Source organism: Melopsittacus undulatus, chromosome 9 (genome assembly GCF_012275295.1).
Source record: "Melopsittacus undulatus isolate bMelUnd1 chromosome 9, bMelUnd1.mat.Z, whole genome shotgun sequence".
Lineage (NCBI taxonomy): Eukaryota > Metazoa > Chordata > Aves > Psittaciformes > Psittaculidae > Melopsittacus > Melopsittacus undulatus.
This window is the reverse complement of record NC_047535.1, coordinates 16788251-16814799: the sequence shown is the minus strand read 5'-3', so window position 1 is coordinate 16814799 and position 26549 is coordinate 16788251. Positions and strand designations below refer to the sequence as shown.

General features: G+C 40.4%; 1 protein-coding gene across 1 annotated transcript in view; it reads left to right on the top strand.

Moving 5' to 3' along the window:
• Positions 1-703: 703 nt before the first annotated feature.
• Positions 704-26549, top strand: part of KLF13 (KLF transcription factor 13) — a 28824-nt gene continuing 2978 nt past the window's right edge. Inside the window, exons 1-2 of the mRNA XM_005145677.3 lie at positions 704-1650; positions 23998-25500. Coding sequence (XP_005145734.2) covers positions 1110-1650; positions 23998-24290 — 834 coding nt within the window. The 5' untranslated portion in view covers positions 704-1109 and the 3' untranslated portion in view covers positions 24291-25500. The remainder of the gene's footprint in view (positions 1651-23997; positions 25501-26549) is intronic.

The window sequence follows — 26549 nt, the reverse complement described above, 5'->3', positions numbered from 1 at the left end:
GTCTCAGAGAAAAGGTCCTTATGTACTAAAGACAGGAGTTAGTGTGGAGAAACATTCTCACAGGCGGTCAAAGGCACCACAGACTGACTGCTGTCAGATCTGAGTTCAGATGCCTTTCTCACACACACAACTCTCAGGCATTAATCTCTATAAAACTGTCTGAGCTCTTATCTTTTGCACGTTGAGAATAATGAAAAGCATTTTTATTCACACTTTCAAATAGTGCAGAGACAGTGGAGTGCTACAGTTTTGACACGCACGCGATTTCAAGTGTATTCCGTGACAGTGAAACCTCTCACAACCTGCTAAAAATCACACACCAACTCCATCAGTACAGCTGCGCACCAAACAGCGTCGTCCCGCTCTTTCCCATCACCGGTATCGGTTTTAACCTCCTCTTCCTAGCCGCTGGGTGCCTGTTACGTCGCCCCTTCGCAGCACCCGCTCTATCGCAGCACACCCGCATTCCTCTCGCCCGTTTCCCGCCGGCGGAGGGTTCCGCGCCCGCCGCCCTGCGCGCTGCGGCCCTGTGACACGGGGCGGCTCCGGGGTGTGCGCGGCCCCCCCCGCCAGCCAATGGGCCGCGTCGTTGTATTCGCTCGGCGCAGGCGGTGGCTGGGCGGTGACGTCAGGCCCAGATGTTGTCCCGGGCCCGCCCGCGCAGGGCCCGGCGGCTCCGCGGCGCGGCAGCGGGCAGAGCGCGTCCTGCTGTCACACAGCGCGATGGCAGCTCTGCGCGCTCCGGCGCCGTGTCCTGCCGCGCGCTCGGGAAGACAGCACTAACTCATGCGCCAAGCAACAAGCTGCCAGTGCCGGGATCGACCTGCGCTTCTCTTTCTCTTCCGTTGGACTTCCAAGGCTGCTTTTTCTTCATTTAGGGACACGTTGGGTGTGATCGTCACGAACAAAGTGTGTTTCTGGTGGCTGCTAAATCAGCCTTTATTTCTACCAAGAGATCCCGAGAAATAAGAGGGAAAGGTCTGCTTGCATAGCCTTTTTAAAAAGGGAAAGAGCAGCGTTGTGGTTGGTGGTGGTTTTTTTTTGTTTTGTTTTTGTTGTTGTTTTAATTTTTCCTCGTCTGTTTGGATTTCTTTTTAAACTTACAAAAAATGGCAACAGCAGCATATGTGGATCATTTTGCAGCAGAGTGCCTTGTTTCTATGTCCAGTCGTGCCGTTATCCATAGTCCCAAAGGGGAGCCTGATCACCAACCTGATGCAGCAATACCTCCTTCATTAAGTGGAGAAGATAAGCGGGAAATCAGAGAAACCGGGAAAGACAATGGATCAACATTATTGGTGGTAGCTAGCATTTTAGCAGACCTGAACCAGCATGTCACAAACTCACCCGCTCTGGGGATGGAAGAACCTGAGACCTTTGATGTCACAGAACAAATACACATTTCTATGGTTCCTAAGGAGTTTGGGGAAGAAAGTGTGTCTTCGGCTGGTAAGCGTGGAGAAGGAAGAGCTGCCACACCTACTAGCCTGGCTGCACTAACTGAGCCAAGCCCCAGACAAAAGAACAAACGCACAAGAAGCTGGACTGACCCTGAATCACCCCAGAAAAAGCACAAATGCCACTATGTGGGGTGTGAAAAAGTTTATGGCAAATCTTCCCATCTTAAAGCTCATCTAAGGACCCACACAGGTTAGTTACAATCCAGCCAGAGATTTATTTGTTATAGCTTGGTAATTAAAATGAATGTGAAAAAAAAGACCAAATCCAAACTTGTATTTGGCCACCATTATGGTTTTACCTGTCAGAACTCAAGCTTGGGAAAACCAAACAACAACAACAAAACCCTCTCTGGGAACAAAACCTCTCTGAGCATAGATTCAGAGCTAATGTTGCCACTTTTTTATAATACCACTTTTAATATCACAGCGAATGGCATGTGGGTCATCTCTGTAGATTGTACCAAGCTGTAATTGTTAGCTGCTAGTTTTCTTGTTCAGTGTGTCTTACACTTCCCCTTCCAGTGCTTCTTACCCTCCCCATCTACATTTTCCTACCCCGTATTCCTGTCACTACCATTATACCAGCTTATCACTTCCCGTGCAAGCATCAGTACTCTTGATATTTTAAAATTAAATGTTCCAGAGGCACCTGAAACACTGTGTGTCTGTTTCTTTCATTAGCAGACACTTGTGTTAAAGCTAGAGTAGGCAGGAAGGCAGATGAGAAGCTGAATGCAAGTCACAAGGAGATATTTATCATAAGTGTAGCGAGAGGGGGATATGCACAGTCTCAAAAAAGCTTTTGGCAGTTGGATAAAACTAATTTCCAAACAAAAAAAGTGACATTTTAATACAAACACTGTCTTGTTCTGATCAGTGTCCAGTGTTTACTTTTTGCTGAAGACTTGGCCACTTTTTTGTTGTTACTACAATTAATGAGATACACATAAAAAAAGTGGAAGGCTTGCAAGCACCATGAAAGTTACGCACTGAAAGTGTTAGGGTAGGCCATTTTGAAACTAGCCCCACGCCTTGCCAGACCTCGTGCCTCTGCCTGGTGCTGGGGAACAGACTGGCTGCCAGTCAGACAGGGAGCATGAAAAACTGAGACTAGTCTGTGCCGAAGGCCCCGATCATAGCATGTATGATGAGGCACCACACTGATGAGAGCAGGCACAGGCAAGCTGTTCCACTGAGTGATTTCAGACAACAAATTTAAGATCTGTGGTCAGTTCACTTAAAAAGAGCATTAAGAAAAAGGTAATCAGAACGAAGCATGATTTAGTGACCCTTGAACAGTTGTAGCTCTGAGGTGGCAGTGTCACCCACACTGGTCATACCTTCAGTGTACCTTCAGCTTTTCCTGTTGCCTTCCTGAGATAAAGAGCCCTTCTAAATTGAGGGCATGTTCTTATCTCTCTGAGTGAGAAGAAAGCCCCATCAAGTTTGAGCATCTGGATGGACAATTCCCTGTGCTGCACAGCTGAAAGAACAGCATGTTCCTGGCACCTCAGGCAGCCTGCTTTGGGTAACTGCTTTTCCCCTCCCTGGGAGTTGTGCAAGAAAAGGTGCTTCCACTCGGCTTGCAGGGAATTGTCTCCATTAATTTTCAGTTCTCTTAGCTTATTGCTGACATTTGCCATTGTTCTAAAAGTGAAAGATAAATTTAGCAGTATTTCTGGGTTTCCAAATCAACTAGAGACCGAGGAGAGGAACTCCTGCTCCTGATCAAGAGGAGGGCCGGGCATACCCGCCCTGCGGGAGAAGAGAGAGGGCAGGGCCGGCGGGGAGTGTCGCTCGGGGCTGGGCTGAGCCGAGTCATTCGGGGACACTGGCTTGCCTCCAAGTTCTCTGCCTTTTTTTGGTGGGTTGTTTTGTTGGCTTTTCCCTCCTGTTTTTTTAACTCTTAATTTACCGTGCTTCCCCCCCCCCCCCCCCCCCCCCCCCCATGTCTGTAGGGCTTAAGTGGTTATTGCTGTAGCTAATGGCATTGAGGGAATAGATTATGTGCGCATCTGAGAGCTAAAGGATAAGCTCCAAAAGGACTGTCTTTGCCCTGGGAGTGGCAGGACCATCGGGGACTACAGCTTCTTTGTTTTCTTGAGTCTCCAATGTCTGTGTGGAAGCTTTAAGCCAAGCTGCCAAGTTTCCCTCCCCATTGGCAACAGGTCTGTCTGTTTGGACTGAGCTTTAAACAGGCTTAAATTCCGCTTACAAAACATTTTTAAGGTGTTTGATTTTTTTCTCTCTTTAAATTGTGACAGGTTTGAAAAAAGTCTGTATCACACTAAGAGTTAAGCTAACAGAACGAATTATGACTTCCAGGACTGGCGAGTATTTGTTTTTACAAAACATGTAATGGATTTTATTGATTTAGAGCAAGAGGTTTGGGTCTCCTCTGCTTTCCAGCAGCCCTGAACTAGTTAAGTAACATTCTATCCAGAGGGACCTTGACATGCTTGTGAGGTGGGCTGATGCCAACCTCATGAAGTTTAACCATGACAAGTGCAAGGTCCTACACCTGGGTTGGGGCAATCCCAGGCACAGCTACAGGTTGGGCAGAGAAGAGATTCAGAGCAGCCCTGTGGAGAAGGACTTGGGGGTGTTGGTCGATGAGAAAATGAACATGAGCCGGCTGCAGTGTGTGCCTGTGGCTCAGAAAGCCAACCGTATCCTGGGCTGCATCAAAAGGAGCATGACCAGCAGGGTCAAAAGGGGTGATCCTGCCCCTCTACTCTGCTCTTGTGAGACCTCACTTGGAGTATTGTGTGCAGTTCTGGTGTCCTCAACATAAAAAGGACATGTACTGTTGGAACAAGTCCAGAGGAGGGCCACGAGGATGATCAGGGGACTGGAGCACTGCCCATATGAAGACAGGCTGAGAAAGTTGGGGCTGTTCAGCCTGGAGAAGAGAAGGCTGCGTGGAGACCTCACAGCAGCCTTCCAGTATCTGAAGGGGGCCTATAGGGATGCTGGGGAGGGACTATTCATTAGGGACTGTAGTGATAGGACAAGGGATAATGGGTTGAAACTTAAACAGCAGAGGTTTAGACTGGATATAAGGAAAAAATTCTTACTGTGAGGGTGGTGAAGTACTGGAATGGGTTGCCCAGGGAGGTGGTGAATGCTCCATCCCTGGCAGTGTTCAAGGCCAGGTTGGAGGAAGCCTTGGGTGATATGGTTTAGTGTGAGGTGTCCCTGCCCATGGCAGGGGGTTTGGAACTTGATGATCTTAAGGTCCTTTCCTTAAGGAAACTGTTCTATGATTCTATGTACACATCAGCCTCCCCATCTGTCAGATGGATAGAGTGATTAACTATCCACATTACCAAGCAGTGGTAAAAGTACTCCAAGGACACATGCAAGGTGCTTTAAACAGCTACCCCAGTAACTCCAATGACTGTTTACTAAGAAACAATAAACACCCCCTCCCCCTTCTGCTATGGAGTGGAACTTCTTTCATGTGCTGTATTACAAGTTGGTATATTTAGGGGTGAACTGAGGGCTAAGAACAGTATTGCAGGCTAGAAGATACTGATAATAGTGCTAGAGATATTTGAATAGTGTAGCATATGACCTGCTTTATAAACTAGCTTGTCCTTCTCTGATACTGTGCCCAAAAACTAAAGGCTTTGCTCTTCATGCTTAAAGGAAGGATAGACTAGATTGCTGAGCTTATGCTATGGCAAAGGGATACAGAGACTTCCAACTACTATTGGACCAAATCCAGCCCACACTGTTAGGGACTGAAAGCTGGTACTATTTTGCAGGTGTTTGGTCCCTTGTGTGAAATCCTTCTGATAAGCATAGCTAGATTTCAGGCTCATAAAAAATATAGTGCAGAGGCTGCCAATTTTCCTATTTAAAGTGGAAGCAACAAGATGGAACAGCCAAGGAAGCAGCATTTGCCTTTTGTCTTTATGCACTCAGAGTATGGCCTTTTAGAAGGAAGTTCTCTATTAGAACATAATGTCCTAGAGCAAACCATAGTTTCTTGTGTTTGGTACAGTAGCTATCAGCCTTAAGAATACTTTATTAAATCAACAAACCCTTGAACCAGGCAGAAAACATTAGTCATCAGTGTCTTTGCATTTCTCTTCACCAGATTTCAAACCCTTCCCCTCCCCCTACATTTCATGTTTATATTTTCTATCCTATTCTCTCACTGGATGTCCTGAAGTTCAACATGATCATCAGCCACAAATCTCTTGAAGTTTTAATGTTTACCAGAAGGTTATATTTAGTGTCAGTGGGTAGAGGTCAAGTCCAAATTCTTTTTCACTGAGGTTCCTGTGGACCTCAGAAGCTGTGCTCTGTGATCCACAGAGGCAGCACTGTGCTTGTCCCAAGTTGCTTTGATATATTGACCTGAGTTTAGGTGAATAAAGAAGCCTTTATGTAAGGTATGGGTAATATGTTTTAAACAAGAGGTTGGTTTTCATTTGCAGTTCTAGTATATCTGATTTGCTCCAACTACATTAATTCAAGATGCAGCAGTAAAGCACAGCTTCTCTGAAGTTAGCCTGAATCAAGATGCAATGTGTGTGTGAAGAAAGTGGTTAACCAATGTATGGAGAAGCAAGTTCATCTGTCAGTGAAATTAAGTTTATCTTCCATTTCAGCACCTGGTGATTACCAGAAACTTAGCTAGCAAGCTGAAAGACATGGACTAGACTTGGCTGAGCTTTCCTTTAGCTTGCCTATGTGCACACAGTGACTCTAGAAGTCACTACATGCTCGTGGGTGGCAAGCATGCGGTGTTTGTAAAGACCCAAGCCTTTGCAGGAGAATTTTACAAAAGAAACTTAATCTAATACCTCCTGTGCCCCTTGAGAGCAGAGAATAAGGGCTGCAGATTGCTCTTGTGAAGAGCAGGATGAATGAAATGACTGGGTACCAGTGGTTCAGTCCATCCTCTGAGCTGCCAGCTGGGCTGCTCTGGGTGCCAGAGCTTACTAGGAAGCTGCACTCCCTATGAACGAGATGCCAGAGGAAATGGGAAAGGCCTTTTCCCAATGCCAATTTCTTACAGACAAGAGAATAGATTAATTAAGTCTGTCCCTTTGCATGTAGATCAGCAATTTTACTGTTAGTGTCTGGGCTTCTGAAGTTTTTGACTTCTTGTGTTAAAATTCAGAAACAGCTACCTTGCTCTGCATGCCTAACTCGCTATCATTAGCATACACCCAGATTATCAAAAAGCTTCAGAGAGCCTCTAGGCTGCTGTGTCTCAAAATACTGTTTTACTGCCTTCCACCTCTACTCTTTGCTTAGTGCATCAAACCCCTTTCTCTAAGGTTTCTCTCCAAGACAGACTCAAATGGTAACTTTAGGACAGCTTTAAATGCCGTATTCATAAGATAGTTATCTTTCCAGCCAGAGTCGTAAGCATTCTTTCTCAGTGTTTAGTTCAGCAGCCTGCTCTTGCATTTTCCTGAAAACTGATAGTCTTGAGTGTCTTTTAATAAGCCTGTATTTCTAAAACCAACACAAAACTGCAGAACATTGTTTATATTCATTTTGAAAGAGCTCTCCAACTGCCTTCTTTCTTCCTCTAAAACTTCAACACATTAAAAGAAGTCAGTTGAAACCATAGACCAGCTTCATTTACAGCCCTGCTGAAGGCCTCACCACAACATGCAATTCCAAAGAATGAAGTTCTTAGTTAAGTTTTCATCCTAAGCCTGGATCAAACAATCTTCTGTTCACTGAAAACAAGAAGCAGCATACATACTTTTAAGTATCTTAAAATTTCTGAAATAAATACAAAGTATACATGTTTTAAAAGAATAAACAAACGCTAAAACTTACAGTTTCTAAAAGGAGCTGAAGCCAGGGAGAAGGTCAAAGCTACTTCTTCCCACTCCTTTTACCTGACTGGTTTAGGATTGAATAACAGGATTCAGTTAAGTCAGCTGCAAAGAGCGTTAAATTGGGTGCATGGAGAATCCAATTGGCTGATGGTATTTACCACACACTTGAGTAGTATTAACTACTAGTGAGAACTAAATCTCCTGCTTGTTACACAGGTTTCTCTGGGAAGGGCTTGTCTTTATCTCTTGCCTCCTTTTACTCTCCAGTTTTTAAGGAGATATTAGTCATGTATATGTCACAGAAATAAAGCATCTGATAACAACAGAGTTCAGGAATTGTAGCTAAGAAGCCTCTAAAGCAAAGCTGTACTTACCATTGCCAGAACTGTGATGGAGAGAGGGTCTGCTATGGAAAATACTTTTTTTTGCCTTTTTGCTACTGCCTTTAAAAATGTGTAACCATCATAGCTAAATAGTCTCTCGCCATTGTTTTTACAAAAATGTACATGAAGAAAATTACTCTATTTGTGACTCCTACAGTTCTTTGGAAGTTACATTTTGCTGAGACCAAAACACTTACTGAGACAAGTTCAGCTCAGGCATCGAGTCACCAGCCTCTGCAGTCTGTGATCTTACTGTAGTCAAGCAGAGGGTAATGAACAAAAAATAACCCACCTATGGTGTAACTGTTCCAGTCAACATCATTCACAGAATACAGTGTTCAGGGACTGCTTTTTCTACAGGGTGAAAAGTTTGGGTATCTAGTAGAAAATCAGAAATTTCACAGAATTCCACAAACCATCTTCCTTTTAGAATGGAGGTGGTACTCAGGTCCAGTGTAATGAGCCCTATTGGAAGTGGGGAGGATGGATCATCTTCCAGTTGTTTTCCTCATCCTAGACACCAGTAGCAAGACCCAAGTCTTACTCTTTGCTGGAGTGAACCAGCAAACAATGGATGGATGATTGCAACTGATAGCTGTGTTTGTGTTAGAAATTAATCACTGCCTTATGAAAAAAGTGGTCTGAATGATCTGTAGACAGTTTTCAGTAGCATATAATTCTCTGCAGGACGCTTCAATGTATTTTTGGCATGAGTTGTGCATAAACAAATCTGCTAAACTGGAGTTCTTTATGAAACAAACTCAATTGGATTGCATCCAAAAAGAAGGCACCTTTAACCATTTAAAATACAACTGTTGCATTGTGTTATTATCTGGCTGAACATAGTTATGGCACATCCAAAAGCAGAAACCTGGAACTTGTTTATATTGGACATGTGGTTTCTAGTTCTGTTTTATAAGCTAAGCATGTTCCAGCTTCCCCCCTTCCTCCTTCCAATCTTGGGTCAGCTGTTTGGAAGTCAGTGCTGATAGAGCCAAAAATACTCTGCTGTTCAAATGCAGGACAACCTCTGAAGGGTTCTTTCTGTAGAATATCTGTAGTACACTTTTTTCCCTTTGTTACCCACTTGGCTTTTATTAGGTAGATTCGCATGGGCAGCGAGATCATTATCTTGCTGTGTTCAGTTTAACAATAGCTAGACAATATGGGTTACTAAGTGCAGGCACTGAAGTCAGGCATACATACCCTGTATTTTTCCAGTCTTGCAGATTCAGCAGATCTTTACAGAGCCTCCACTTAACATAAAAGAAAAATTTTTTAAAGTTCAGAGTGCCACTGCTGTAGTAACTGGTAGAAAAATTACCTCCAACGCTTTTTTGCAGCTCTAACATAAAAAGCATTTACTAACCAGGAACTTGGCACAAGTCAAATGGTATTAAAGTGAGCATATCCTGAAATGACCTCTAGTGCAAGGAAAAGATTTTCTGTAATCAGTTACAGCACTTCTGTAGTGCTGTTAGGAATTATGGACATAATATTTCTGACAGGCTATCTGTTGACAATGCAGTCAATGGATCCATAAGCTATCTTAGATTTATTATACACCATATTTCTACCAGGCTGCTCTCTATTATTTGGTTATAAGTTATATGAGGTTTTGGAACAGAGGCACCTGAAAAATTCCCATGACAGAACATGAATTTGCTGCTGTGCATTTTGCAGCTATATGTCTGCTTTGGTCCTGCAGCCAGCTATAGCATCCCTGAACAGCAGAATGGCTGTGCTGGTCAGGTAGCCTTTACTGCCTTCAGCAGTAGCTTCAGTAGCTTTTCAGACTGGTCAAGGAGAGATGCAGAAATACTAAGTTCCAGAGTAAGACCAGCTTAGGTACAGCAGCTAAAAAAAAAATGCAGAGAGCTTTTTAAATTGAACTGCTGTCAGTATTTCCACTAGGGAACTTACCACAAAGCCAGCTGAGAAGGGTTAGAACATCACAGCTTAGTCCATCTTCAGATGTTACCTGCAAAGTTTTGCTGAAATGGTGAGCTGTTTGTTAATAGATGAGAAATACTTTTTTTGGAATTTGGAATTAAATGAAATGACAATGATAGAAATTTACACACTAGACTGGGGCTTTATAGATTCTTGCAAAACCTCACAGTGCAGATGAGGCTTTTCTGAGTTTTTAACCTGGTAGCAGAGGATCCTGCTATAGCAAGTATGAACAGGGATGCTGCTAAAATCTCACTGAACCACAGACTAATTCTTGTTATGTATTGTAAGGACTTACTGAATTTAAGTTTGTGATTTCTTTTAAATGCCAGCAGAAAGCAGACCAGCACTAACACACAATTGCCTTGGCAGGTTTTGATTGGTCTTTTCCAAGACCAATGTGAATTGTATGCAGCTTTTTTACACATGCATGTGAAACTCTTTAATAGAACACTGAAAGCCCCTCTAAGTCAGTGGAAATTTCCATTTGGTGTATATATGTCCATACAAGCAGTGTCAATAGAATGCTGGCAGACAGCTAGTCTTACTGTATAACAAATTCAGGGTGTATTTGCAAAGTATGTTTTTTAAATTCTCAGAACATGGCCAAAACAAAACTGAATTTCTTAAATACCCCAAAGGACTACATCTCTGCCAGGATTCTCATTCCAAAAACAAATGCTTGGAATTTGTAGATGCCCTTACATAGTATTATTAGCCTAAATACACCAATAAGAAATGGATTAAAAAAGCTTTCCCCCCCTCCCTTTTTTTTTTTAATTTCTTTCAACAAATGGTTGAAAAGATGTAGAAACTGGTAATGGGACAAAGTAATTCTATGTCATGGGTTTCATAGAATCCTAGAACAGTTTGGGTTGGAAGGGATACCCGAAGAATATCTAGTTCCAACCCCCCTGTCATGAGCAAGGACACCTTCCACTAAAGCAGGTTGCTCCAAGCCCCATCCAGCCTGGCCTTGAACACTGCCAGGGATAGGGCAGCTACAGCTTCTCTAGATGTTAAAAATCACTGTTATGAATTGAGACTCACTTGTTTTCTCTGCATTTCTGCATGTGATTTTTTTTTTTCAAGCAGTGTTGCCCCTGGAGAAAACAGTATCACTGATTTTACAAAACCAAAATAATCTCTGTAATAATCTACTTCATCTTCTCTTCCCCATCATTTAATTTTAATAGGTTGTTGTTAATACCTTGGAGTTTTAGGGCTCTATAATATAAAAGGTCATAGTTCAGTTCTTTCGCCATGTTTGATAGGATAATGAGGATTTGAATGCTTTCCCTGCTCTCAGTCTAACACCAACCTTCTCAGTGAAAGAACTCTTCTTTTGTCCTTCTCTGACTGGTGTTATAGCTTGTTTACAGGAACATAACTGATTTTTTTATGCAATTGATTACTCCCTTTTTGAATGTACAAATCACTAGATTAATTTTTGTCACTAAGGCAAAAATTAGTGTAATTTATATTTTATTATTAAGAATCTAATAGGTTACTGAAAAGGTCTGAGAGAATGCTATCTGGCTACTGCTTTGCTTTTGTAATGAATTCTTGGAAAAGCACCCATATGTTATGAGAATGTATCATCAATAACCTTCTCTGTGCTGCTAAGGTTAGCACTTGGGGGTGTTACACACCAGTTACTTTGGAAAAGCATATGACACCTGTGCTAAACTTATGTGCGCATGTTTGGTTAAAGCTTCTTTTCCATGAACCAACTCTGATCTTATGCATAGTAAATCCTTTGGACACTTCTACCTTACGCTTTACAGTTCTGTATTAGATATACACATTGTAACCAGAACCAGTATTGTTTGCAAGAGACAGACTCATTTGAAATAAGCTAAGTTTTTCTGGTGTTTGGGTGAAAATTGCTTTCTTAGACATTTAGCTGAAATTCTTGCAGAAAGGCAAGGAACCGTTGTGATTTATATTCTTGGTGGTTTTTCTTCTCTGAACGCTTTGCTCTTACTTGCAAGAAATCCAAGTTACCACGTAACTGTTTCTCAACTAAATAGTTGTAGAGGCTCTAACAGTCTCATGGGTGCTCTGTAAATTCTGTGGTATTCCCTTTATAACGAAGTGATTGTGCTAGCACACTTTTCGTTTGAGTACATTTGTTGCAGTTTCAAGGACACAGTTAGAACAACACTAACTTCAGTGCACAGCTGGTTTTCACTTGGAAATCAGACCACCTCTGGGTTTTTAATTTTTTTTAATATATGGACGGTCCTAAGTCCAGCTTGTGTTTGACTTTTCTGATTGTAAAACAGTTGCAGCTCCTTACCATCTGTAGAGAGCTGCACTGACACAACAGCAGTCAATGAATAATTAACTATAATCCTTCCAGCTTCTGTGTTACTTTCTCTGTGGACATTCCTTGTGTCCAGTTCCTTCTCCCATATATTAAAGCATGGGAACAGGCTGTAGCTGGTCACCGAAGAGTGGTGAATTTATTGTCTTAACAGCAGTAACAGCCTTGAGTAATAGAACAAAGGGGTTACACTGAAAAGGGGATTTACAAACGTGCATTTATGAGTATGCAAGACAGCACTGTGTATACAACTTTACACATTGAGGTTATGTATCTTCTGAAAAAGAAGGTAAAAGCAAGCTGTTTGTATGCAGTGTTATGGTGTATCATTTTTCTTAAGGCTAACATTTTCTCTTACTTGTCATTCACAAAGAATAGTATCAATCCTAGTGTTGAGCTGTAATAATAACTTTTCAAGAGAAAGTAGAAATAATTGTTTAAGATTTGGCTGAAATTCAAGGTGAAAGTACTTTGTGCATCATGTCTTTTGTAGGAATAATAAACTGTACTTTCAAGCTGCAACAGCAGTAGTCAGATCATCTCAGTCCCCTGAAACTAAGTCAGGATGCAACCCAACTCATGAAGTTGCAATTCCTTTTTTCTTTGGTTTTATTTACAGTTGGTGTGTTGTAACGGAACCTTCTGATTACTTAAGTTTATGAACCTTGCAGCTCTTCATACTGCAATTCCTGAATCCCAGACAGTGACCCCTCATGGCTGCCAGAGTTGTGCTCAGCAGGAGCTAGGAATATGGACAGGAAGTCAGGTTCAAATAATTTAGTTGTTCCCAGATTTAGGACTAGATTAACCAAAAGCCCAAGTGGAAATAGGAACAGCTGGGAACTTCTATGATATTTTTCAAGGAAAAGTTATGTTCTTTCCATAGGGTTTTGGAGAGAGCCTGCAGACCTAGATGGCAGGCCTACCTTTTAGCATTTCGCAGTAATAGTTTAAAATAATGTGCATTTCCTGTTATACTTCACAGAAGTTTTCCATGAGAAAGAAGCTTCTTCTGAAAAATCTTTGGCCACAGTAAAATCCTGTAATTTGCAGAGTATTTAATTAGCCCCTCTGCTTTGGGCATGCAGTGTGTGGTCACCTAATTTTCTGCACATACAGAGAACAGGTTCACCATCTCAAAAAAACAGAGGGGCCAGCAGGTTTTATCTCTCCACCCAAACAAGCAGGCCTATTAGAGAGTAAACCTGCTCACTTCTTAAATGAAGTGTAACAGGACATGAACAAATGTGCCTGAGGCACTGGTAATTTATATTTTGGCAAGTAACAGGGATCTTTCAACTATAACTTGTCTATCTGTATAGCAACTGAATGCTTTACATGATACCTATGACCTGTAGAATTTAGACTGTCTACTGTGGAATCACTCACACAGTAAAATGGTTTACATGTCAAGAAGTTTTTAAAGTACTTATAGAGAAAATGGTGGCTGCTGGGCATCCCTCCTAAGATGATTTGTATGTATAAACCACATTCTGTAATGACACATAACTGATTTTAATGCTAGACTGCTCTGTAAAGGCAAGCAATGAAAGCATGGGTGTGGCACGCAAGGTAAAACAGAGCTATAGCTAATAGAAATGCCATGCTTGGATGTATGTATAATTTTGTAAATTTCAAAATAGTAAAGATGTTCCTTTCAATACTACTTTGAAAAAGGGAAGTATTGAGAGTAGTATTTCATTCTGAAAAATGGCCTCCAGTTGATTGCTCTATCTCAGTACACGATGAATTACTAGCTTCAAAAGTAGAGAGCTATATTGTCAAATTATATACACCAAGATGCCCTTGACAAAGCTGTATTTGAAATATGTCTGAGCTCTATTTCAGATCTTAGCTTTTCAGTTATGTTTCCCACCCAGAGTCACACTTGGACAATTAGCTCTGGACTTGTACTCCCCCATAACCACATACTTCATCCATTCATTTCCAGCACTCACCATGGCCTCTCTCCTACGCCATGACCCTACATGTCAGACACAGCTGGTGAGGCTTTTCTCCCTGGTGACCCTGCAACACAATCATAAAACATGAGAGATGGCAGGAGCTGAGCTGTGCTTAGGGTGTGTTTCATTGGGGGTGTTGATGCTCAGAGAAACTGAGCTATAGCAGTGATCTCCTCCACTGCAGCCTAACAAAACAATCTCTCTGCTATCACATGGTGTACCCCCTTCGTGGCACTTGTTAAATGCCTGAAGTCTTGCATGCTTAGGGAGAAGTTGCTTGGCAAGTCTGTCTAAGGAGGAATGCTAAGGGAATCTCATTGCAACATCTTGTTAGTAACCGTTTATTTATATTTTGGATAGAATATGGACAAGGTGGTAACACATGCTTTCAGAAACAGCTTGAGACATTGGACAGGAACTGCATCTTTCAGAGAACTGGATGTACATTTCTACATATTCACTCCAGTGATTAGAACATTAAGACAGCAAAAATTAAAAGACACTGTTATCAGTGCTAATTGTTCAAAACCTTCTTTTACTTATTTTATGCTTATATATGAGAATGAGGCCAAGATGTGTGTGTGCTTACACCCAGTGTAGTTTTAAAGAATTAATACATAGAAAAGACTGAAAAACAAGCTGAAACTATACAGGAGCTGCTTCCCTTTTTTTCTTTTTGTACAGCTGTGCTTGAAGGAGACTGCTAGATGGGGAGATACAAAATAAATAGGAAAGGTGTTGTCAGAATAGAACATATAAATGAGACTTGCAAGAGTTGAATGTTGAACTGCAAACACCAAATACTGTCTTTTCTAAGAAGTTGACCTGTCTTAACAGTGAGCACACTACAATATGAAAACAACTGTTACCACAGGATCTGATTCCTTCATTAAAATACCCCAACAAACCAAACCCCAAACCCGAATCCTGGTTTAAACAGGAAGATTGGCTTTACAATGAATGCAGATTTTCTGAAGCATACACAAGAGGTTTATGCATACCTCAGATGGTAGCTGCCTGGTGTCAAACAACACTTTATCAGCCCATAAAACTACTTTCCAGAGCTGTTTCCCTGAAGCTGGATGCTCCATATGGTCATTGGCTGATGCTGCTCATAAACTACTTCAGCACCACTTTGCTCTGGCACAACAATTCATTAATCAATCTGCTAATTCAGTTTTAAAAATAAAAGCAAATTCCCGCTCCTTTCTCTCCTCCATACAGTTGCACTAAGCTCTCAGATCAGATTTGCCACTCAGCTTTACAGCTTTAATTGTGCTTATAAAAGCTGAAGTCCCAGGTTTCATGCATGCTGTGGTACTGTGAGGTTGTTGATTAAACAGTTCAAAAGTTCAGAAAGAGACATTTCACAGTTGCAGCCAAAGGCAACCTCACTGACTTCTGTTTGCTTGGCTTCTGGCAAAACAAAATTTCATTCTGTCCCTAGCTCCTCAGAGATGCTGTGCACATAAAATGTCATAACCTACTCACAATGTCTGTTCATGCCAAGGGATGTGGATTTCAGTTGGCGGCAAATGACATTCAACATGTTCCAGAATTCAGATAAATAAAGTACAGGTTTCAGTTTAGATGAATAATCCTTTAGTGTGTTATTTCACATAGCAGAACAACCTTTCATTAATATGATAAGCTCTGCTTTTACAGGCACTTTTCTGTTTTTAGTAGAATAGAATAATAAAAAGATCATTGATGTGTCAACAGAGAAAAGACTGATTCTTGAGGTCATATGATTACTTCTCTGCAGTTATCCACGCAAGTGCTGGGTAAAGCTTGGGGAGCCAAAGTTTCAGGACTTCAGCATAAATTTACCCACAGTTCACACCAGATGAATATGTTTCATCATTACCTATTTAATCACTTTCCCACTTAAAAGATTTCAGAGATCAGGAACTTCACCATGTGATTTTTTAATGAAAGCCACAAAAAAAAATTATTTATGAGGTAGACTTTCATTGAAAGCAGTCTAAACCAATACATAGGTCATTTCTGTGTTCACTGTACAGACAGGGATGGTTTGTGATGTTTCAGCTTGATTTCAAACATTCTTGCAATACAACAAGCATTCAAGTTTTTAGATTTGATTTAACTAGTAAGTTCCTCCCTGCCGCAGCGATGGAACTCAGATAAATTCAAATTTAAGACCATCTAAGAAAGCTAACCAGAATTTTCCAGTGAGGACTAAATAACAGCATTTTGAGGTAGAGAAAGGACACCCTTGGGTTGTTAGAAGAGCAAGGAATAACCTGTGTCCCACACTGAAGGCTGGGGAAAATGGGTCATCACCTTGATCAAAAAGGAGCACAGTTATCTATGGAGATACACTCACAAGAGAATCTCCAAAGCAGCAGTTACAACATGTAGACATCAGTATGCTTCATTTGTGGTTCCTGCCATTTGACCCATGAGTACCTACTAATTAATTCTGCTAAGAACCACATAGTTGAGAATGACTGGCTGAACAGTTAACAAGTTCTGTGGGGACATAATCCTAGGCTTTTAAGAGGTACCACAGATTGGAAGAAGAGGGGGTAGTGTCCTATAGCGAGCATGTAATCTCTTTTCCCCCATTGTAAGAGAGGGCTGGAGAAAGACAGGATGCCAAGGAGTATAATACTCTTTACAGCTACCATGCATCTAGTAAGAGTCAGATGTCTGATCTGGAGCTGGTTAGAGTTTGCAGAATAGGCTGGTTAACAGTGTGAGCAATTCTGAGGTAGCATAGGAAGGATCTAGACAGCAGTTTGTGGTGGAAGCATTATGTTTCTGTTGGTACCTTAACTACACATTCACTGTAGATGCATTTGGTTCAGTTATCTCAGCTATGGGTAAGATTTTTTTTTCCTTGCTGGAGAAGGGAGAATCAGGTCTGGGGAGTTTTCTTTCTTGGCTCCAGTTGCTGTCTGCATAACATTTTCATTAATCACCTTATTTAACAGAGGATGAATGGTGCAGCTGAAATCAGAGCTTGCAACAAACAACAAATCAGCATGCTAGAACAAAAGTAACAGCAAATGACTAAACATGATCTCAGTCCAGCATATATGTTCATCAAGGTCCATATTAGTACTTTCCATTTCAAGTTTTAACTGGCCTTACTTGATAAAAAAAATTTGTTCATTATTACATACATTTGGAGAGCCCTTCTCTAGCCCCTTGACATTTTAAAAGGTTTGAATTGGCTTATCAACATGACAGAAAAAGAACAAAGTCCCATATAGCTTCATTGATGTTAGTCTCTGTTATGTTTTAAGAAGCCAGACTTCTCTGATCTATGCTGAAGACACAGCTTTATATGTAAAAATCAAGAAAGCCCCTTAAACAACAAGTTTTTGGCTCAAAGCAAGAATTCTAGGCTGGAATTCCTTTACTGGGCTGATGCAATAGGTCAGATGTGCTGATTAACATTTAGATTTTTTGATTTTGCAATCCCAGTATTATTCTGAAGTATATTTATTAAAAAGTGTGATTGACCAATGGAAAAGGAAAAAAATTCCCCCCCCCCCGATGTATTTAGAGGCTCTATTTACAGAGTTTTTTTAGTTTAATTTCTATTCACAATAGAGCTTTTAATGGCCAGCCTCCTTTCTCACATTGATGATGAGGAATCTCTAAACCATAGGAGTGTTTTTTCAAATTACACACATTTCTGTTCTCTCACTTTCATTTTCTTAGCCTGTAATTTCAGAGTTGGCTTTCTGCTGGCTCTTCTATTCCACTGGACTCTACTGATACATCAAATGGAGTCATTCTTACCTAAGTGGTAAGCATAGGATTAAGGTTAATTAACTATACAGAAAGTTATAAAATTGCCTTTGGTTCAGTGTTTTTTTTCAACTAATTCAGCCTCTTTGCTCAAGTAGTTTTAAATACTTCTCTTACTTTTAATAGAGAGTATGTATTTCAAAGATTTATGGCTATGTATCTAGACCACATCATGAAAGGAAGGAATCTTGATGGCTAAACTCACCTTAGTGATTTTGTATCCAATTGTACTTCAAGAGAAAAGCTCTTCAACGTATTTAATATACACAAAGGTAACTATGCTTACACAGTCTCAGTTTTGATGTAGTCTCTATAACTGAATTCAGAGCTTCACAAGCCTAGCATAGTGCAGTGCATTTTTTTGTTGCAAAAGAGGAAGGAACATATAAGACAGGGAGGGGTTATGTAAGGAAGGGAGAAGAGATAAAGGATGAACTCTTCAGAAACCAGGAAGTAACAAATTACATAGGAGAAAGCCTAATATTAGTGATGACAAGTTTTATGTATCTTAGTACAAGGGTACAGTAAAACAAGTAGCATCAGACTCTCAGTGCTCAGGTCTACAAAAACAGATGTGAATTTCAAACCATGGAATTCCTGAAGGATTTTTTAATGACTTTATGGTCTTCAATTGATGATGGGAAAGAATTTAATATCTCAATTGTTCAGCAGGATTATCTAATTTTTGGAGTACTCTACAGCAGAGAGAAAGAAAGAGAGAGTTTACAACATAAACATAGCTAGAAGAAAACCAAATACAACTCAGTATGTATCTGTACACTATGAGCTGTAACACTCCAGAGAAGATCATAGTAAACATAATGTACTTGGCCTTTCTGTCATGGACTTTGGGTTGGTTGCTTCTTTGCATTGCCAGCAGTGCATTTTTGTACTTTTTGAAGGCATCAGTTACCAGCAGTTTGCAAAATTACTTAGGAGGACAGATTACAAGGAAACCAAAGCATAACACTGGAAAATACTTTTCTTGCACTTAAGATGCTGTAGGGAATCACCAAAGACTCCTTGGGCCACACTGCAATGCTAGAGAGCAAATTCTCAGTCATGTGCTCAGCATAGATCTAAAATCTATTCCAAGATTTCTGTGTGAAGGAGAGGTTAGGCTTTGGGAGCTCTTACACATGCCTGGTTAACCTACCCCTGTTGGCTGTCTTTGAAAATCTCTTGTGCTTATAAACGTGGAGAGTCCAGTGGAAGTCACCTAATAAAGATGTCAGGCATCCAGTCTTCATGGAGGGAAGGCTGCCAAGGAATGTTAATGAAGAATATTGAAAACTTTGCATTTCTTTATTAGCGAGCAACTATATGTCATTGTGTTGAAGTTGTCCCCAGAGCTAAAGGAATTAAAATAGTGTTATAAAAAAACATCCCAAATGAAGTAGAACATTTTATTCTACTAAAAATTAAGTTACTATGGGCTTCTTGGTTTGCTGAATTCTTCTGCAGTTCAAATTTAAGATTCTTAATTCACTGTGCAAAAATGTAGGATAAAACACATGGGAATTTTTAAAGTGCTAAGCTATAGAAACTCACACAGATAAAGCAGTTCAGCTTGGGTATCCCAGTTTTGAAAGGGGGATTCAGTAAAGCTGTGGAATGCATATTTTAGACGATAGAAACAAAAAAGTGTAAAAAGCTAGAATGATTCAGCCTTGACAACAGGCAAATAAAATAAAAATGTGACTGATAAAAATACAGTAAAGTAGCTAAAATTGTTACAAACCTACATTGAAGACAATGTTATTGAGTAAGTTTGAAATAAAGGCCTAGAACAGAACTGATAGAATGTAATTTATTCAGTACAAACACCCCCCCAAAAGATTGTTTCCATTATGGTGGAAGTGAGTGGTGATATTTTTTGAAAGGATCAGATAGCTGCATGGGACGAACCACATCAGTTATTTTGGTGCTTGAGTGGACCTGGCTGTAGGTAAGGCTAGGGGATGAATTTTGCACAACTTACATGGCTTTGGTATTGGAGCCGTTACCATTCTGGTACCTTGAGGTGTTCTAGTTAGCTGTGGTTGTACAGAGAGGTCACATGGTGTAATCTGTGGTCCCAGATGGAGCAACACAAGCACTTACAAAGCAAACAGTAACACATATTAAAATGTAAACTTGCCACTTGAAATTTCCCTTTCAAGAAATATTCCTATATGTCTAAATAACTCAGTGAAAATATTTAGGTACAGAAAATAAACCCAGGATTTAAATAATGGATATTATGGTCACTGTTGCAGCTCCTACTCAGTAGTTTCCTGTGCCCACAGAAAGCATAAGATCCAGTCATTTATCAATTCAGTGACTGGAGTTGTTAGATTAAAATAAAGATACCCACAGTTTAAAGTGAGTTTGTACTTGATGCCTGAGTCTGTGCCTGTTGGAAACTGAGAACTCCCAGTTCCTAAAAAAAAGTCTGATCACAGATAATGAAAATAGCAGGAACACACATGCTTCTGTATTAGCAGGTACTAATGCAACCTCATTCTTGTCTGCTGCCTGTCCAAGGGGCTCAGGGAGTGTTATGTCCCAGCATCTAGTAACATTCAAACATTAACTGAAGCTTTTCTTGGATTTGGATATTCATACCATGTTCCCATTATTGGGTTTCTGATGCCTAGTTACAGTCCAGTATACCCTATAGCTTAACTGAGAACATTACTAAAACTTCCTCATTTTCCTGGAACTAGTCAAGCTTAATATTGCTGAATTTGCTACCTCTGTTAGATATGGGTGATGGTTGCTGAGGTACTCAAGAGCTGTTGCAAAAAACATGATTGTATTTGGCTTTGTTGATTATGAAATGTCACCCCCCAAACCATTAATTTAAAACTAACTGGTTTCCACTTACGGGAATTTGGAATTATGAGGCTTTGGAATTTTTTGATCCCTTTTTAAATACTTGATAAAGAAACAATTATTCATCTAACATCAGCTATGCACTATTTTCTCTCATCAGGTTAGGGACTTAGTTTTTTGGGTATGCAGAAGGGCTTGTTTATAAACAAGAGAATAACGGAAGTGAAAATATGTGTACGTACGTATCAGTGCTACTGAAGGATGAGCTTTTCTCTTTTTCTTTTTTTTTTTCTTTTAAATAACAGCCAGTCTCAAGAAACCCAGTCTGCTTGGCTGAATGTTTTTTTCCCAGGACAGCATTTCCTCTCTTGGAGGGAAGCTGCCTCAGTCACATCTCTGTTTAACTGTCTGCCCCTCATCCTCCCCACCCAGTCTGCTGATCTGTGTTTCCAAATATACCCTTAATTATGTATCTGAAAATGGAGAAACATAAGAATAGCACACAGTGGCATGTTCAGGTTTCTAGTCTGTTTTCATAACAATGTAAAATGCTATTCTGCAAAGCAGCAGAACAGATTTAAGATCACAGAAAATTGTCTCTGGCTTACTGTTTCTGGTTTTGTACGCACTTGTGGAATTCCCAGTACAGATATTTCTTCGTTACTTGGCATATGCTTGAAGATGCTAACATAATATGCAGAGCTATTACATGAGTTAAATAGAAAAAGCAGATCCCAATACATGGCTTGACTTAATAATACTCTTAATATGTAGGGCAGTAGATATCACATTTCAAATTGTTCAGATACAATTGCTTGCAAATCTTTGTTTTGCAATCCTGAAAATGGTTGGCATCACAGGTGTCTCAACCTCATTTAGCATTGCAGTCATTATTAGGCTATTTTTTAAGCATGCTTAGGCCTACACAGTACTTAGTATCCTTTTTTGTGGCTATTCAAATGATGGATATCATACAGATGAAGTGGTGAAACAGAAAGCAAATTACTCCAGGGTCTGCACAGGAGTATCACTTATACAGAAAAGGAGTCCTTAAAACTATGTGTGGATTCGGGTAAAGTCTAGAGTGCACCAAAAATATGGTACAAATGAAGCTCAGTAGACATTACATCTGTTTCCACCATTTTTGTAGGTTTTGCTTCCCATAACTACAAATAGTTGTCTGAATATATATAATACGAAGGACCTTTATATAATATCATAAGAACTGACTGGCTCTGCTTGCTTCTGAATCCTTTCCGAGTAGAGAGGTGCATTTTTTAATGCTGCTTCTATAGCCCAGGCAACTATGTAGTTCCTTTGGTGGTCTGCTCTGGCAGACAATGTAAGCAGCATAAGCAGCTAGGTCTGTGCTACGGATATGAATTTGGAAGTCAGCGCACCTGTAGATCTCATGCACTTTTACTCAGTGAGCACTGAAAGTTTCTCAATGCAGCTTTCCACACATTTTTTTGTTTGGACTGGGTGTGGCTCAGGAAGAAGCCAGAAATGTTCTTGCTTCTGTAATTTTCAGTTAAGATCAGTTTAATTTCATTCTCAAATGTGATGTCTTTCCATCAGCTTATGTAACAATTAACACAAGTTGTGTGATGCCACGTGCTTTGGCAGAGGAGCTAGAAAGGTCACAGTTCGGTGGAATATTTAAAACTGTAAAATAGTAACAATTTGCAATATTCCTTATCTCTTAAGAACATCTCCTGCCTGCCTCTCTGAAGAGGAAAGAAGCCTGAGCTGCTTTTTGATTCAGTTATTTTCAAGCATCTTTATCTTTTGGAGACTTACCTCTCTTTGAGACCTGCTAGGAATGTTCATGATGCACAAACTCTCACTGCTGAGGAGCAGCACTGACTCTGGATGTACACATTCGCATGCTTGATGCATTTCCTGTCATATTTAAGATGTTTGATTACATTTCCACATTAATTTTCAGCATCAAATTCTGCCCTTATTGTGTAAAGGTAAATCCTGACTTTGGCATTGCCTAAAATGGAGCTCAAAATCTTTACTGTGTTATGTACAGCCATATCAATCACAAGAGCTCTTTGTTGAGTACATGTCCATGGGTTACTGCTTATGCAAACTGTGGCCGCATATTCCCTAATGAGATTAGGCAATCACTTCATATAATCTCTCATTCTGTTGATTGCTTTACTGCCCGTAAAAGAACATTTATATAACCTACCTGCACAGAAAACCACATTACTTCTGTTTGAGAGATGAGGCTGATGACAGGCTGAATTTCCACATGTGGTTTTGGATCAGCAGCTAGGTCTTGTCTTAATTAATACCCTACAGCAACTTTGTTCCAGACTGTGTCCTTATTTTTTATGAATAATAATGATTCTCCTATCTTTACACAAGGCATCCCACATTTCCTCACAATAGAGCTTTTCTTTGAGGAGGTATTGCCAAACCTAAACAAAACTGGGAAGCACTCTAGAGAACTTATTACCAACTACCAGAGTGATGCCAGCTTTCAGATAGTGCATGGAGGGGGAAAGCATTTGTCCAAGCTGCTTAAAGACAACTGCTAAGAAGGTATCAACTCAAAACTAGAGACAACTGAGGAGAAAAAAGTAGTTCCCAGGAAGGAGGAGAAAAGGGAACAATAGAGAACTAGTGGAAGAAAGTCCACAGTTTCTTTGGCCCAGCATACAAATCATCACCCCATCATCAACCCATCAAATCAGGCAGGTGAGTAGGAACCTGACTATTCTCATCCAGATCTGATGTGTGGTAAGGAGAGGGGGAGATAAGTTGTGCAATACCTTCATCACCTTACTGTTAACACTGAATACTACAGATCTTACACAATCCTGCTCCAGAACCTCTTCTCTCCTTAGGAACCAGACTGTCATGCCTACTGCAGGCTGCCAAAGGGAGGATATAAAAAAAGGTAGTTGATGCCATGCTAGCTAGTCAGAAGAAAAGGTGTGCCTCATGGTGTTGTCAACAGCAGAAGCAAAACACTGCATGTTAACTCTTGACTTCCTTGTCTGAAAGCAATCATTTCATGGGGCAGTCCTTCCAATGAAGGACATTGCTGACCCCATTTGTAATGAAAACATACACAGAGAAAATTAATTTGGGCAATAGAAACATCTGAAGGTCATTGCCTTACCAAGAAACAGTGCTGTAGCTCAGGAATAAGCAAATATTCCAGAGAGCTCAGTACAGACGTTCTTAAAGTCTAGAAGTCCCAACAGACTATGAGAGAGAAGAAATGTGACTATCTGTGAAAGGATCAGAAACCCAGCATCCCTGAAGATTCATTTATCAAATAAGGTATCACTAATTTGATTTACAGTACTTTGTAACAGGTTAGAATACCAGAGTTCACCTCTCTGGCAGATAGTACCACCTTCTCCATCCATTAAGTGCCAAGTGACATCTCCCTTGCTCCCAATTTTGCATACAAAACTTACCCATGGATGACACTGCTATCCCTGCTAATCATGCCATGTTTGCTTCCTGCAGGTGAACGGCCTTTTGAATGCAACTGGCAAGGGTGTAACAAGAAGTTTGCTCGTTCCGATGAGCTGGCCCGCCACTACCGCACCCACACTGGAGAGAAGAAGTTCAGCTGTCCACTCTGCGAGAAGCGCTTCATGCGCAGCGACCACCTCACGAAGCACGCCCGCCGCCATGCTAACTTCCATCCAAGCATGCTCAAGAGGCGATGTGGAAGCAGTTCAAGAACAGGGTCTGTTAGTGACTACAGCCGTTCTGATGCCTCAAGTCCAACAATTAGCCCTGCCAGCTCCCCATAAACCTGCCTGCACTGGATGTCAGCACTTTGCCTCTAATACCTAACGTGGAGTTTTGTTTGTGTTGCACACATTTAAAAAACTCTGTTGCTTCCCCTCCTCAGCTCCCCACCCACCTTTGGTTTTAATAGCTGCCTCCCACTGCAATTTCCAGTCAAATTTTCTTTATCCAACCACACAAGTGGCTGTTCTAACCTCATGGACAGACTTACATGTTACACTTAATGACTCCTGCTGTCTCAGTATTTCATACATTTTGCAACCATTTACGGATCCTCTTGATTATTCTTTATAAGAAAATGAGAAAATCTAAAAAAAAAAAAATATCCCCACTTAATTCACCTCAGGTGTCAAAGTAGTTTTTTAAGACCTGATTGCACAACATGAGCATACATACACTTACAAATCAACTGTGTTGGATTGTGTCCCCCTTCTCCTTTCTCAGGGATGGATATTTATATTACACAATAATTACAATGAAGACACACCCTAACCGCAGCCTTACTTTGTAAATATATTTGCACTTGGAAGCTTTTTGTTAGGTTCTTTCACACACTGGGGAAAAATAACAAACAAACAATACAAAACCCAAACCAGTACTGGAATGTAGTACCAGACTCTTCCATTGCTTGTTTTCCTGATTACATACATTGGGGAGGGTCCAAACTGGAGTCCTGTCTTTCTTCAGGCTGGCCTATGCTTTTGATAGCAAGTCATCTTTTCACTTCATGCGGAAGATGCTCCAAACCCAACTTCCTATTGCAAAAATCTCTGTGAGGTTGATGAACTTGTTTGTTTTATGCTAGATAAAATTCTGAGGAAACAAAATCTAAATTAGATGCCTTAAGTAAATAACCTAAATCACGAGGAAGCATTTTACACTGGACAACATTCGATTGCAAGGTGGCATGGAATCTCAGAGGCATTCTGTTGTCACTCTCTCCAAGTTGTAAGCTCTCTGCACTGCCTGTTCAGTATGGGACCAACAGAATATTCAAAGCAGACAGAAATGAAACCATACTGACTTCTTGATTCTTTTTTTTTTATGAACTGTGGAAATAGCATAACTGAACCTATGCCCACCAAAACTTTCATCAAGGTACTTACCTACCGTACAGCTGTATCTTAGGAAGACAGACTGGTTAAGACATAGTTTCTGTATCCTGTTTCATCACCACCATTGTCACTGATAAAAGGAAGTGAAAATCATAAGGTATCTTGTGACTGGAAAAATAAAATATGCATTTTAAAGTCTTAAAAGAAAATTACAACATTTTAGCTCAGCACTACTACAAGTTTCTCAGAAATACACATACCAGCATAAAGTAAGGTGCTGTCATTTCCCAGAAAGTGCTTGATAATAAGAAGGGAATTTTGGCTAGTTTTCAGTAACTTCCAAACATTTGACACTCGATAGAGCACTAGGAGGTAGATTTTAATGTTCTTTATGGTAGAAAATACAATAAAAGACCAGGAGCATTGTGAAGTCCTGGAGACTCCACTGGCAGCAAATACACTTTCCTTGGTTTCACTGTGTCTGATGGTGTATATTATAAATTCAGACCCTTTCGATACTGGATTTTTTTGCATTTCCTTGTTTTTACTGTAGGGTATAAATGCAGTTAAGTGTAGCATGGTGAAAAGAAAGTCTCTATGCCACACCTGCCATTTGATATCAAGTGAATGCCTCCAGATTCCAAATGAACCTGTATCTTACTTGCTGCTTTGCATTGATCCAATTTTGCAAGTTTTTATTGTACTGTATATTAACTGTGAGAAGCTAATATAGATTTCCAAGTAGTTTCATAGGTACTTCCATAATATTTACATTATTCCTAATACTACTCATTCTATTAGTTGTATGGATAAATACTTAAAGACAGCTCAAAGTGCAGATATATTAGCTTTTTTTTTCATGTTAATTTGCTTCAGATTTCACCTCCGTAAACCCACAGTTTTTCCTTTTGAATTGGAAGTCATGTAGGGCATAATTCTACTGTTTCATTTCACAGAAAATGAAAGCACATCGTAAGGGTTTTACTGCAAGACAACAAATATTGTTGAGTTCGTGTGATGAGTTGCCTGACCACTGTGAGTTAGGGGAAAGCCAGATCTGCTTGTCTCCATAGATTTCCTTCTTTTCTTGTTTTCCTTTTCAAAAAATATCACCTACTGAGATAATAGAATTTCAACAACTTGATACAATTCAGGTAACAGGAATTCACATTCCAATCATTTCTGTGACTGCTAAAAGTGCTCTTG